The 13065-nt window shown below is 35.0% G+C and overlaps 1 protein-coding gene across 5 annotated transcripts in view; it reads left to right on the forward strand.

The window, feature by feature from the left end:
* The window catches only part of l1camb (L1 cell adhesion molecule, paralog b), a 90713-nt gene extending 83239 nt beyond the window's left edge, over positions 1-7474 (forward strand). For 4 of the 5 annotated variants that reach the window (XM_049462867.1, XM_049462871.1, XM_049462868.1 and 1 more), the window contains 4 exons: positions 1053-1184; positions 3274-3346; positions 3908-3919; positions 4754-7474. In XM_049462867.1, coding sequence (XP_049318824.1) covers positions 1053-1184; positions 3274-3346; positions 3908-3919; positions 4754-5027 — 491 coding nt within the window. In that variant the 3' untranslated portion in view covers positions 5028-7474. The remainder of the gene's footprint in view (positions 1-1052; positions 1185-3273; positions 3347-3907; positions 3920-4753) is intronic. The other variant, XM_049462870.1, reaches the window with a different exon arrangement.
* Positions 7475-13065: the final 5591 nt, after the last annotated feature.

The raw sequence follows: 13065 nt of genomic DNA on the forward strand, positions 1-13065 counted from the left end.
ATTTCTTTAAAACAGAGAAATAAGATTCATTTATCTAAAAAGGTTTTAAAGCTCTGGATTCAATTCTGGCTTTGTAGCCAAATTCTGAGGATCTAGTCTTATCTGAACTCCCAAGACGAAAATATATAGCAAAATTAAATTATTTTTTATTATTATTTTTTTTTAATTAAAAAGAAGTGTAATAGTCTCCAAAATATTAAATCACATCACTAATTCAAACGTATATATGTGTTAAAACTCAAGTGAAAGTTAGTAATGTAATCTATTTAGAAGTAGAACTTTAATTACATCCGTTTTTGATTCTATTTTATTGTTCATTATTTGGGGTATCATATATTGTTTGGTTATGTTGAGATTATGTTGATTTATTTTTCATTAATCATTTCCTTTGTTTAAATTCATTTAATTTTCAGCTTTGCTATAGGTGTGGATGATGTTTCCATCTACTTTGGTACGCAGACACATCATCACAATATGCAAATCAATACATCAATCAATCAATAATACCGCCCACCTGCTGACGTCCAATCATCTGCGTCTCACTACCGCTATCAGAGGCACACTACTGTACCTCAGCCCAATCAGCTCTGCCTCATGCCCCGCCTCTAAACCCATACATCACCCAGTGCCCCTCTCAAACTACTCCTCCCATTTTTAAATTTGAGATGAGGGAGGAGTCTCTAAACCCAGGGATTTTTTTGTGCTCCTGTGTAAACAAACAGTTCTTTGAGTTAATCGAGAGGTTTATCTCTCGTAAATCGTATATTTACTCCTATATTTTTTATATATCTGTGTGATTTATTAAAAACCTCTTTATATTGCAAGATCTGTCATTTTTAATGTGTTTTTCTTGAGAGCTGGTTGAGGAACTTCCTGTACCCTGTAAGAAACCACTACCCTGAGATGAGTCTTGTGTTTTTATTATTATTATTAATTTTAATTGACGCCTAATAACCCATCTCAACTTACACAAGTGAATACGTTTCAGGTTGTTATTATTAAGATAATATAACCGATTTATCTGCTTTTCTCTCGTTCTCTCTCTCTCTCAGGACTGTCGGAGGTGCAGAACGGGTTTGCGTCTCAAGGCTGGTTTATTGGGCTGATCAGCGCCGTGGTTCTGCTGTTGCTCATCCTCCTCATTCTCTGCTTCATCAAACGAAGCAGAGGAGGCAAATACTCAGGTGAGTACAAAAGTAAAAGAAGTTAAAGGTAAAACATTTTTAGATAGGGCTTAAAGGAGGTCGAAGGGAAATAAGGGGATAGAGAAGTGAAGGAGGGGAAGAAGGAAATGAGGTTAGAAGTAGTTAGTGTGTTAGAGGTGTTAGGAGAGTAAATGCTCTTTGAAGAGCTCTGTCTTCAGGAGTTTATTAAAGATAGTGAGAGATTCTCCTGATCTGGTAGTAGAAGGTAGTTAGTTAGAGGTGTTAGGAGAGTAAGTGCTCTTTGAAGAGCTCTGCCTTCAGGAGTTTATTAAAGATAGTGAGAGATTCTCCTGATCTGGTAGTGGAAGGTAGTTAGTTAGAGGTGTTAGGAGAGTAAGAGCTCTTTGAAGAGCTCTGTCTTCAGGAGTTTATTAAAGATAGCGAGAGATTCTCCTGATCTGGTAGTAGAAGGTAGTTAGTTAGAGGTGTTAGGAGAGTAAGTGCTCTTTGAAGAGCTCTGTCTTCAGGAGTTTATTAAAGATAGTGAGAGATTCTCCTGATCTGGTAGTAGAAGGTAGTTAGTTAGAGGTGTTAGGAGAGTAAGAGCTCTTTGAAGAGCTCAGTCTTCAGGAGTTTATTAAAGATAGTGAGAGATTCTCCTGATCTGGTAGTAGAAGGTAGTTAGTTAGAGGTGTTAGGAGAGTAAGTGCTCTTTGAAGAGCTCTGTCTTCAGGAGTTTATTAAAGATAGTGAGAGATTCTCCTGATCTGGTAGTGGAAGGTAGTTTGTTCCACCATTGGGGAACTCTGTATGAGAACAGTCTGGATTGCTTTGTGTGAGTGTTTGTTGGGTAAAGCGAGGCGACGTTCATTGGAGGAGCTGGGTTGGGTGGCCTGTTGCGTCAGAAACTGTCTAATTTTTCTGATGTTATAAAGCGCGAAGCGGCAGGATCGAGCAACTGAGGCCACATGGTGCGTGAAGGAGAGCTGATCATCAACCAGAACACCCAGGTTCCTATAGCAACCTTTGTGGGTGAGAGAGAGTCGATGCTTATAGAGAAGTTGTATTGAAAAGATGGTTTTGCTGGTATGACCAGAAGTTCAGTCTTTGAGAGATTTAGTTGAGGATATGTCAGAGAGACACTGCGATATCCGTGCAGAGATTGAGTGATCTTCAGGAGAGAATGACAGGTACCTTCACTTTTCATGTTGTTGATATCCTCGCACCATCATCAACATCATCATGCTGCTATAGCAATTTACACTTTCAACTTAAATTTGCAGTTACTTCCCTACTCCTTTATATTATTCTGTATATTTATCTTACTGCATTTTATTCTATTTTACTTTGTCTTTATATTTATCTATTTTAAAATTGCTCTATGTTTGTAAAGTGAGAATAAAATTTTGTTCCATCTCATGTACCACATGTGATGTGAAATGTCCTTGAATCCTTGAATCCTTGCAACACCATAGAAAACACCTAAATACCATTTCAACCACTCAAGAACAGCACATCAAAAACCTAGAATACCATATCAACCACTCAGCAACACCATAGCACACACCTGAATACCATATCAACCACTCAGCTGATATGTAATACCAGGTCAACCAGTCAGCAACACCATAGTACACACCTAAATGCCATATCAGCCACCACCTACACCATAGCAAACACTTGGAATACCACATCCGCCACTCAGCAACACCGTAGCAAATGCATAGAGTACCATATCACCCATTTAGCAACACCATAGCAAACACCGGAATACCATATCAGCCACTCAGCTACATCATAGCACACACCTGAATACCAAATCAACCACTCAGAAGATATGGAATACCATATCAGCCACTCAGCAACACATAGCAAACACCTAAATACCATATCAACCACTCAGAAGATATGGAATACCGTATCAGCCACTCAGCAACACCATAGCAAACACCTGAATACCATATTAACCACTTAGCTGATATGGAATATCATATCTGCCACTCAGCAACACCATAGCAAACACCTGAATACCATGTAAACCACTCAGCTACACTTGTCCTTCCCATGGTTCCCTGGCTGTAGAAGATCTTCCTGTAATAAATAATAAAGTTTGTATGTTTGTTTGCAGTAAAAGATAAAGAGGAAGGTCAGGTGGACTCAGATGCTCGACCAATGAAAGACGAGGCATTTGGAGAGTACAGGTGAGTCGGGTGATGTCACTGTGTGATTCCAGCGTAACCTAGCAACTGGATTATTACAGATTCTTTTCTTATTGAAATGAATGGGATGCAAATGTACACCTTTCTTATGTGACAATGATACACATTTACAAAAACACCCAAACAACCAAGTAGGGAACCACAGTAACCACACCATAAGAACCACATGGGACACCTTAAGAGACATATCAACCACTCAGCAACAACTTAATAAACACCATATTAACCACTTTGCAACACCATAATGGACACCCAGGATACCATATTAACCACTTAGCAACACCATACTTAGGGAAAAAACTGGGATAAAAAATCAACTGCCTAGCAACACCATAATGAACACCCGGGATACCATAATAACCACTTAACAGCACAATAACAAACACCTGGAATACCATATCAACCATTTAACTGTTACTTATTGTTGTTGTGATTGTTGTCTGTACAGGGTAATTAGCCCTATCGCTACTGTATTCTTTATATGTTATGTCTGAAATTTAGCCAATGATCATTTTTACTCTCCCAAATGCTTTCACGATGCAGATCACTGGAAAGGTGAGTCCATATCAACCACTCAGCAACACCATAGCAAACATCTAGGAGACCATATGAACCATTCAGCACCTAGGATACCATATGAACTATTTAGCAATACCATAACAAACACATTGGAGAACATAGCAACCACTCAGCAACACCATAGCAAATACCTAGGATACCATATCAGTCTCACAGCAATATCATCAGCAATATCATAGCAAACACCTAGGATACCATAACAACCACTCAGCAACACCATAGAAAACACCTAGGATACCGTATCAACCATTTAGCAACACCATAGCAAACACCTAGGATGCCATATCAATCACTCAGCAACACCATAGCAAACACCTTGGATACCATATCAACCACCTAGGAACACAGTAGGAAGCACCTAGGATACCATATCAATCACTCAGTAACACAATAGCAAACATCTAGGATACCGTATTAGTCTTTAAGCAATACCATAGCAAGCACCTTGGATACCATATCACCCACTCAGCAACACCATAGCAAACAACTTAGCAACACTGTAGTGAACACCTAGGATACCATATGACCGTTTCAGCAATACCATAGCAAACACCTAGGATACCATGTCAACCACTCAGCAAATAACTTAGCAACACCGTAGTGAACCCCTAGGATATCATATAAATCATGTATCACGTAGGATGTCATATGAACCATTAAGCAATACCATAGTAAACACCTAGGATACCATCTCAACCACCCAGCAACACTATAGGAGACATGCTGTCTGGGATTTTTTTGAAATAATGTTTGTGAGATTGTGAGGTAACTGTGATGTTTGTGTGAAATCGATACTCTTCCCGTGTTCAGCAGTGATAACGACGAGAAGCGCTCCATCAGCCAGCCGTCGCTCTGTCCGGACAGCAAGCGCGGCAGCGACGACAGCCTGGCCGAGTACGGCGACAGCGTGGACATCCAGTTTAACGAAGACGGATCGTTTATCGGTCAGTACAGCGGCCGCAGGGACCATCACGCCCACGCCGACCGCGACAGCTCCGGCGCCGCCTCCCCCACCAATCCCAACATGCCCCGCCCCAGCATGAGCTTCCCCAACTCCGTCACCGGCATCCTGGGGGGAAACTGACCCGACCGGACCAACGGAGCGACCCACGATGACCTACGCATTCCTTCACGTCCAGATCAATAGCGATACTGCCGAGCGAGAGAAAGCATTCTGGGACTGATAACCTTAACTTAACACAAGACACGACTGGACGCTAACCGTCTGCAAACGTAGAGTTTCTGCTGACGGTAAGCGTCCACAAACATAATGACACTTCTGATGCTAACTGCCCGCAATCGTTACCACACTGCTGAGGGTAACCGTCCACAAACATAACAATGCTGACGCTACCTGTTCGCAAATGTAAGGACTCTGCTGACGGTAACCATCCACAAACATTACGGTTCTGCTGATACTAACCATCTGCAAATGTATTGACACTGTTGATGGTAACCGTCCACAAACATAACGACTCTGCTGATGCTACCCGTTCGAAAATGTAACAACACTTCTGATGGTAATCGTCCGCAAATGTAACGATTCTGGTGACAGTTATTGTCTGCATACTTAATGAATCTGCTGACGGTAACCATCCGCAAATGTAACGACACTGCTGACAGTAACTGAACTGTCCACAAGACTTTGCGGATGGTAACCGTCCAAAAATGTAACAATGCTGACGCTAACTGTTCGCAAGCGTAATGTCTTTGCTGACGGTAACCGTCCGCAAATGTCTCAACACTGCTAAAAGTAACTGTCCGCAAACGTAGCGCCTCTGCAAAAGGAAACCACCCAACAATGCTGACAGTAACCGTTCCGCAAACATGCCGACTCTGCTGACAGCAACCGTCCGTAAATGTAACGACACTGCTAATGCTACCTGTCCGCAAATGTTACGGTAACTGCCGGTGATGCTAACTGTCCGCAAACATAACGACACTGCTAATGCTAAAGCACACACACTCGTCTAAAGACCTGGACAGACCGAGCGAGACTCGATGCGACTGTAAACACACAATTAAAAAATTTTGGAATCACTGTTTTAACTTTTTGTAAAGCTTAGAAGTGATTTTATCTACTTTTTGTTTTATTCTACTGGCAGATAATTAAGCTTACATCAGGATTTATGTATTTGATTATTTAACTGAGATAAATATGCAAATAGTTATAGAGTATGCAAGTTTAGTAAAACACTTTTAATAAAAAGTGTAAGATAAAATTACAAAACTGTTACTAAAAAAAAGTGATAAAAAGTGACTCAAATGATATGGAGAAAATATCCAGCAAGTAAAATAATCTTAAATAGTCCAAAATTTGTAGTCAGTGTAAGATTAAAAGATAGTCATTTATTTTAACTAATTTGATTTTGCCGATTTTTTAAATTATCTGTCAGTAAAATTACTTTCTATATTTAAAATGACTTAAAAGAGTAAACAGTTTACTTAGTAATAAATTATAATAAAATACTTTTAACGTTTAATGTCTATACTGATTGAATAAAGTAACAAAGTAAGTAACTTAATCATATCCAGCTACTAAATTGAGTGTGATTAAGAAAAATAATTCAGTTTTAAGTTTTGTAGAATTATATAATTATACCTGATTTCCTACTTTTTAATAATCCCATGTGAACAAAATTAAAAATTAATTTTATTTTATAATTCAGTGATTTTAGCTGTATAATTTTATTTTAATTGAAATTTGAATTGAATATTTCACATACAGTATAGATAATAGTGGGCTATTATAAACAGTGATTCCATTCTTTTGAGTGTGTATATTTCCATATTCTGTAAAAAGGGTTAATATATTGATTATTGATCAGTTATTTAATGTGTTCAGGCCTTTAGACTCGTCCCAATAAGAAAAACTAACATTCCGGACTCGTTCCACCACTTTACCAAACCTCCAGAGACGTGTTTACACAGGTTTACAGCTGAGGGGGAGGAGTTTAATCTGAATTCACTCCTCTTTATTTACTGTTTCACACTCTTCCTCCTGCGGCTCCTCTTTCCTGTAACATTCCCTATGAAGAAACTGATAAAAGAGAGATAAAATTACTAAAAATCTAATCTCCAAACCTCCATAATTAATTCTTCATTGACTTAATATTATAACATTTAACAACTACAATAACTCCTAAAAAATGTATTTACCTGCAAATCTTTTTTTCTTAAAAATACTTAAAATACTTACCAATAAAAATGTGTTTTTGCAATGCAATTAAAGCCTTAAACTCAAATATCCATAATGCATCGCACAAACAATTGTGTATTATTTCTGACATCAGAATATGACACAAATGAATTCTGCATACAAATTTATCCTGCTTAAAAAGTGTGTAAAATTAAAATACTATATGAATAACAAATTAACAAATCAGTTATTCATAGGGAATCTTATAGGGAGAGCCGTATCATTGGTTTTGTTTTTAAACACAGTTGTTGTTTGTTTGTTTGGGTCCAGTGAAAAAGTCTTAATTCAGAACAATAAAATAATAACGCACATTTTACAAAATTAACAGAGGAAAGACAGGAAAAAAAAGAACGAGTGATGTAGTGATGTGGGCAGGAGTCAAATATAAAGAACAAAATCAGAGCTAATGTGAGTGAAGTGAAGCGTTGAGCGCGGGGCTAATTTTTGAATGTGTATTGTAAATTTTGTTTTTCTTATCTCATGATGTTCGTATCAGTTTTTATACACAGATATTTATTCTAATATTGCTTTTATAATTTTATTGTATCATTTCATATATTTTTTTATTTAAAAAAACATAAAACATATATTTTTGTTTTGTTTTTGCTTTATATTTTTTGTTACATTTCGTTTTTATTTTGAATGTTTAAATTTTTTTTTATAGTTTCTGTCCGAGTGCCTTTTTTGTTTTTTTACATCGACACATTCTTTTTTTTACTTTTTTTTTTAAACTTTTGTATACCTGAATGCAAGCTCGTTAGTCTAGGACATATATATAAATATATATTTTTGTTTTTTTCTCATTAATGCACACGTTTACCACAACATTTATGATTTTAGTTTTTTTCACTTTTATCTTATTTTTTATTTTATATCAATTCAATTCAGTTTAATTCTAAATCACAGCCAGTTTATTCAGTGTGTTATCTGATGTCCGATGTCCTACAGTACCATATACAGTACTACAGTACACACATACGTACTATAGTAATCCTATGTTACTCTACTCATATGCTTACATACATGTACAGTATATAACTGTCCGTCATTTTTTTATTCTTCCGTGTGGGTGTGTATCTGATTTGGAAGCATTAAGAAAGATTCAGGAATCGTATATATATATGTGTATCTTTACCGGCGTATTGTCATCCGAAGGGTGTTCTGTATACAAGCTACTGTATTTGTCGCAACTCGATATAAGCCGAAAGCTAAAACCGTCCGTCCAGCAGCTGCAGTGGAGCCGAGTTTTGTGCTTTTTTGTGCTTTTTCTGGGTCGGAAAGCTGAGCGTTTTCTAGATTCGCTGGTGTACTAACCGCATGAGGGGCAGTCGTGAATATGAGCATTAATACAGCGATATGTGTGTGAGGTTGTGCCTGTTTTTAACCCCTATAGTGCTGAAAAAACCCTGATATAAGATGCCTTACTTTCTTATGGCTCCGGTTCCTCCTTTTCTATCTGTAACAAAGTGTCTTCTTCATCTTTCATCATCAAACACATCCGTACACATCTGTTTACATCTGTACACTGTAAAAAAAAACACACTGCGGTGTTACATCCACCAATCACTAAGAGCAGTGAGCAGCAGTGCGACCGCACAGATTAAAATTCAATTAAATATCAAACCGAACCGTGGATTTACATGAAATTAATCACATAAAATCTTCAATTTAATTTGTGCAACCATGCAAAATTTAAAAAAGATCCAAGAAACAGTTTTTGAGTTATTAACATTTGAATCAGTCAAGTCATATAAATATTATATGCATATATATATATATAAAAATGTCTTGAAGCATTGAAAAAGAAACATTTGTAATTGTTTAAAATACTGGTAAAATTTAAAGTGTCTAAAACTACTAGCGAATGCATGTAATTAAATAAAATCTGCTAAAATAATATAATTAAGACAAATGTTCAGCAACGGTCAATTATGTTTTTACTTTTACTAAAAGTTTTGCGGGTCTAAAAGTAATGTAAAAAGTATTGAATGAGCATGAAAAAAAATTACACTTTGAAGGAATATAGATTTTAAAGATGAAAGCTTTCATGCTAATTCATGCAAAATTAGGTGGTTATACTAAATTATCTTTATATTGGTTGTGTTGTATTTTTTCGTTTTGTTTTGTTTTATTGCAGTTTAAAAAAAATTTAATGTAATGTCAGGCCGCACCATGGATTTACATAAAATTAATCAGTTAAAATATTTAATTAAATTTGTGCAACCATGCAAAATTTAAAAAAAATCCAAGAGACGGTTTTTGAGTTATTAATCTTTGAATCAATTAAATCATATCAATAAAAACTCTTAAATAAATGTGTTCAGTATATACCAAATAGTTTTGTTTTTGAAAAATGCTTTGTAGCACTGAAAAAAAAAATTAAAAGTGAAAGTGTCTAATACTACTAGCAAATTTACTAGCATTTAATTAGATAAAATTAGCCAATATAATAAAATGAAGACACATTTTCAGCAATGATCAATTATGTTTTTACTTTTATTAAAACATTTGCAGGTCTAAAAGATTGAATGAGCACAAACAAAAAAACGTACACTTTAGACGAAAATAGATTTTAAAGTTGAAAGCTTTTATTCTAATTAATGCAAAATTAGGAGAGTTATGCTAACTTATCTTTAATATATTTGATTGTGTTGTATTTTTTTTTATTTGTTTTGTTTTATTGCTGTTGCTCAAATTAATTTGCTCTGATTTGGTTCAGATTTGAAACGTCTAAACTCAATATATAAGATTAAATTAAGATAAAATTAAACTGAATACGATTTTTTTCATGGAAATCCACCGGACCGGTGTGAAATGAATCAGTGTGGGTTTATTGTGGCGTCTGAAGCTTTGGGTTCAGTGTTTTTGTGTGTTTAGTGGAGGAGTGTTTGTCTGCGATTAAAGTCGCCTCTTTTTCAAAAATTCAGCTCATCAGATACGTTGTCTAAAAAACAAGAAAACGTAAGAGATACACGGGACGAGTCAATGAGGCGAAGAAGAGTCATTTATCAGCTCATCTTATTCCGATCACTTTTTGAATGTAAATAAATCCGAAAGATTGTCATTTAGAATTTTGGCTTAATTTTTGTTTTTATTTCACTCATTTTCATCATTTTTATACACATGCACTCATGCTATTAGTGATCCGACACCATTAGAGCATTTCTTATTTTCCTATTTCATATGTTTGATATGACTTTTAGAAGAGTAGGAAATGATCAGGTGGGAACTTTCTTTTCTAAAAACAAATAAAAAAAATGAATAATAATTTTAGCTTATGTACATTTAATGAAAATGTCAAATGAACCAATGCTGAACGGAGTGCGTTTGGAGCAATGTCATTTATGCAGTTGGAGAGTGAAGTGAAGGAAAAGCTCTTACAGCAGGGGGCGCTCTCAGGGTTAGGGGATGTAGTTGTTCGGCCAAAAATTTGCATAAAATTAGCTGTATAAAATTAAAGATTAGCCCATGATTAAACATATGCAGTCCACTATATACAGTTCATTACAGGAGGCTGTTTTATCTACTAAAACTTAATTTTATTTTTAAAATTACTTAATAGTCTGTATACACGTTTTTAAATCTTAGGTTGAATATCTAATTAATCTTCTAGAGCTGCACAATATACTGTATTTTTCCAGTATTGATATTTGTATTGTGTGCATGCACAATTATCACTCAACATTTTGAGGAATGCAACGTTTATATATTAATATTTACATATTAACATATTAATTAATGTTAAAAAGTTTTAGAAAGTTTATGTTTATTACATGTTATATATATTTTAATTTAATTTATTTTACGCTAATATTGGATTCACAGAGTGCAAGTCTAAAAGTATGAATGAATGAATGAATGAGCATGAAAAAAACATAGACTTAAGAAGAATAGATTTTAAAGGAGAACGCTTTCATGCTAATTCTTGCAAAATTAAATGAATTATACTAAATTTCTAAATTGTGTTGTATTTTTTGCTCAAATTAATTTGGTCTGATTTAATGTAATATATATATTGCAAGGGAATTTAGCTAGTTATTTTTGTGCAGCTCTAGAATCTTCTGATATTTTCAGCATTTTAAAACAAAAGTAGCAAAAATGTAGGTAGCTAAAATAAAGTGCTTTTAAAAAAACACTTTTTTAGCTTATCTAATCTCACAGTCCAAATTAGCTTAACTCATATCTAAAAAATTAACCAATTTTATCATAGTTTTGCCTTCTGGCCTACTGACCAAAACCCACGGTGATGACCCACTGGAGTCCGATGCATGATAAATATTTAAATCACCATAGATTCAGTCTAAAAATGGTATGTAGTCTCTGAAAAGTCATTAAATATCTATTTTCATATGAAGGGAATGTGTTATGTGGAACCGGTGGGTTCTCGCCGGACGTTTTTGGTGCGGTTCTGTTGATGAAGCTCTGGGTTAAGCGGCAGATTCTCTCACTTCACTCTCCAGCCCTCTTTTTCTGGGGATGTTAATATTGTATGTACTCTTCTTCCTATTGCCGCCTTCTTTTTTGAAAATAAAGAGTGAAAAAAGACAATAAAAAAAGGCAATTTAACGTAAAAAAATAATAAAATAACGGAAAACCACCGTTTCTCTGAGCATCAGTTACCGAGACTGCAGTGTGGAGGACAGAGCTGTGTTTTTAATATTAATTTTAATATTAAAATTAATATTAATACTGGCTGATGGTCGAATCTCCTCGGACGCAGTGGCTTTGTATCTGCTAATATCGCATTATGTGCTGTATCTAAACACTCAGTAAATAAAAACAAACATGGAGTAAAAAATATGGCTTTGTTTCCTCTGTTCTGTGATTAAAAAGCGTTTTCACACCTGTAGCTGTGAAAGTTTCTATGATCCGGATCAGTTGATGAGTTTGTTTATTTGGAGCTTCAGTTTCTCCCTCTGTTTGGTTTGTTTTCACACAGGCATAAAAACCTAAACCTAACGCATCAAAATGCGAACCACCAATAAACCACACAAGCACATCGTCTCCTCACAGCCCCGGACCATCACACTACCACCACCATGTTTAACTGTAGGTATGATGTTCTTTTCCTGAACTGCGGTGTTAGTTTTGTGCCAGATGTAATGGGACACACACCTTCCAAATGTATCATCAGTCAATAATTGAAAAAGAGTATTTTCCCAAAAGTCTTGGGGATTATCAAGATGTTTTCTGATAAAATTGAGCGATTACGTGATTATGGCCCTAAAATAATATACATTTTTATGGTATTTTTACAATAGCAATACTGTTGGTGATATGGCAAAATACTAAATAAAAAAATATATATTTTAAGAATACACCACTGCAAAAAAATGAGAATTTTGAAAATGTTATTATTGATTATGATATGATATGACACACCTAAACCTTAGGGAATTCAAAAATACAAGAATTTTATCAGATTTGTAACAGAAGTCAATGATCCAGAATTATAAGTCATGATACTACTACTACTAATAATAATAATAATAAAAATAATAATAATAAAAATGCACTCCAAATATCTCCATATATACAGGATTAAAGTAAAATAAATGATACTGGATGAGTACAGTGTTTTTCTTTTGATAAAAACAGTAAAAAAGTAGAACCCTGATGTGATAATTAGGGGTGGGTGATATGGCTCCATATTTCAGTATATAACAACATTCACAATATTCAAAAACGTTGGCGATATTATTGTGTACGATATGATATGGTCATGATCACTGACCTTAACTGAGGCAGGTGATTTTAAATTTTGCCAACTTTTGGTAAAATACTGTAAATAGGTTGAATTTTACCATCAGTGGAGGCGAAAAAAAGAAGAATCAGAGTAAATTGTATATACAATTTGTTTTAGTCTATAGAATTCATATAGTTGAGGAATAAATGAATAAAATCAATTAAAAAATAATTCAAT

The sequence above is a fragment of the Astyanax mexicanus genome, chromosome 13 (genome assembly GCF_023375975.1).
Source record: "Astyanax mexicanus isolate ESR-SI-001 chromosome 13, AstMex3_surface, whole genome shotgun sequence".
Taxonomy (NCBI): domain Eukaryota; kingdom Metazoa; phylum Chordata; class Actinopteri; order Characiformes; family Acestrorhamphidae; genus Astyanax; species Astyanax mexicanus.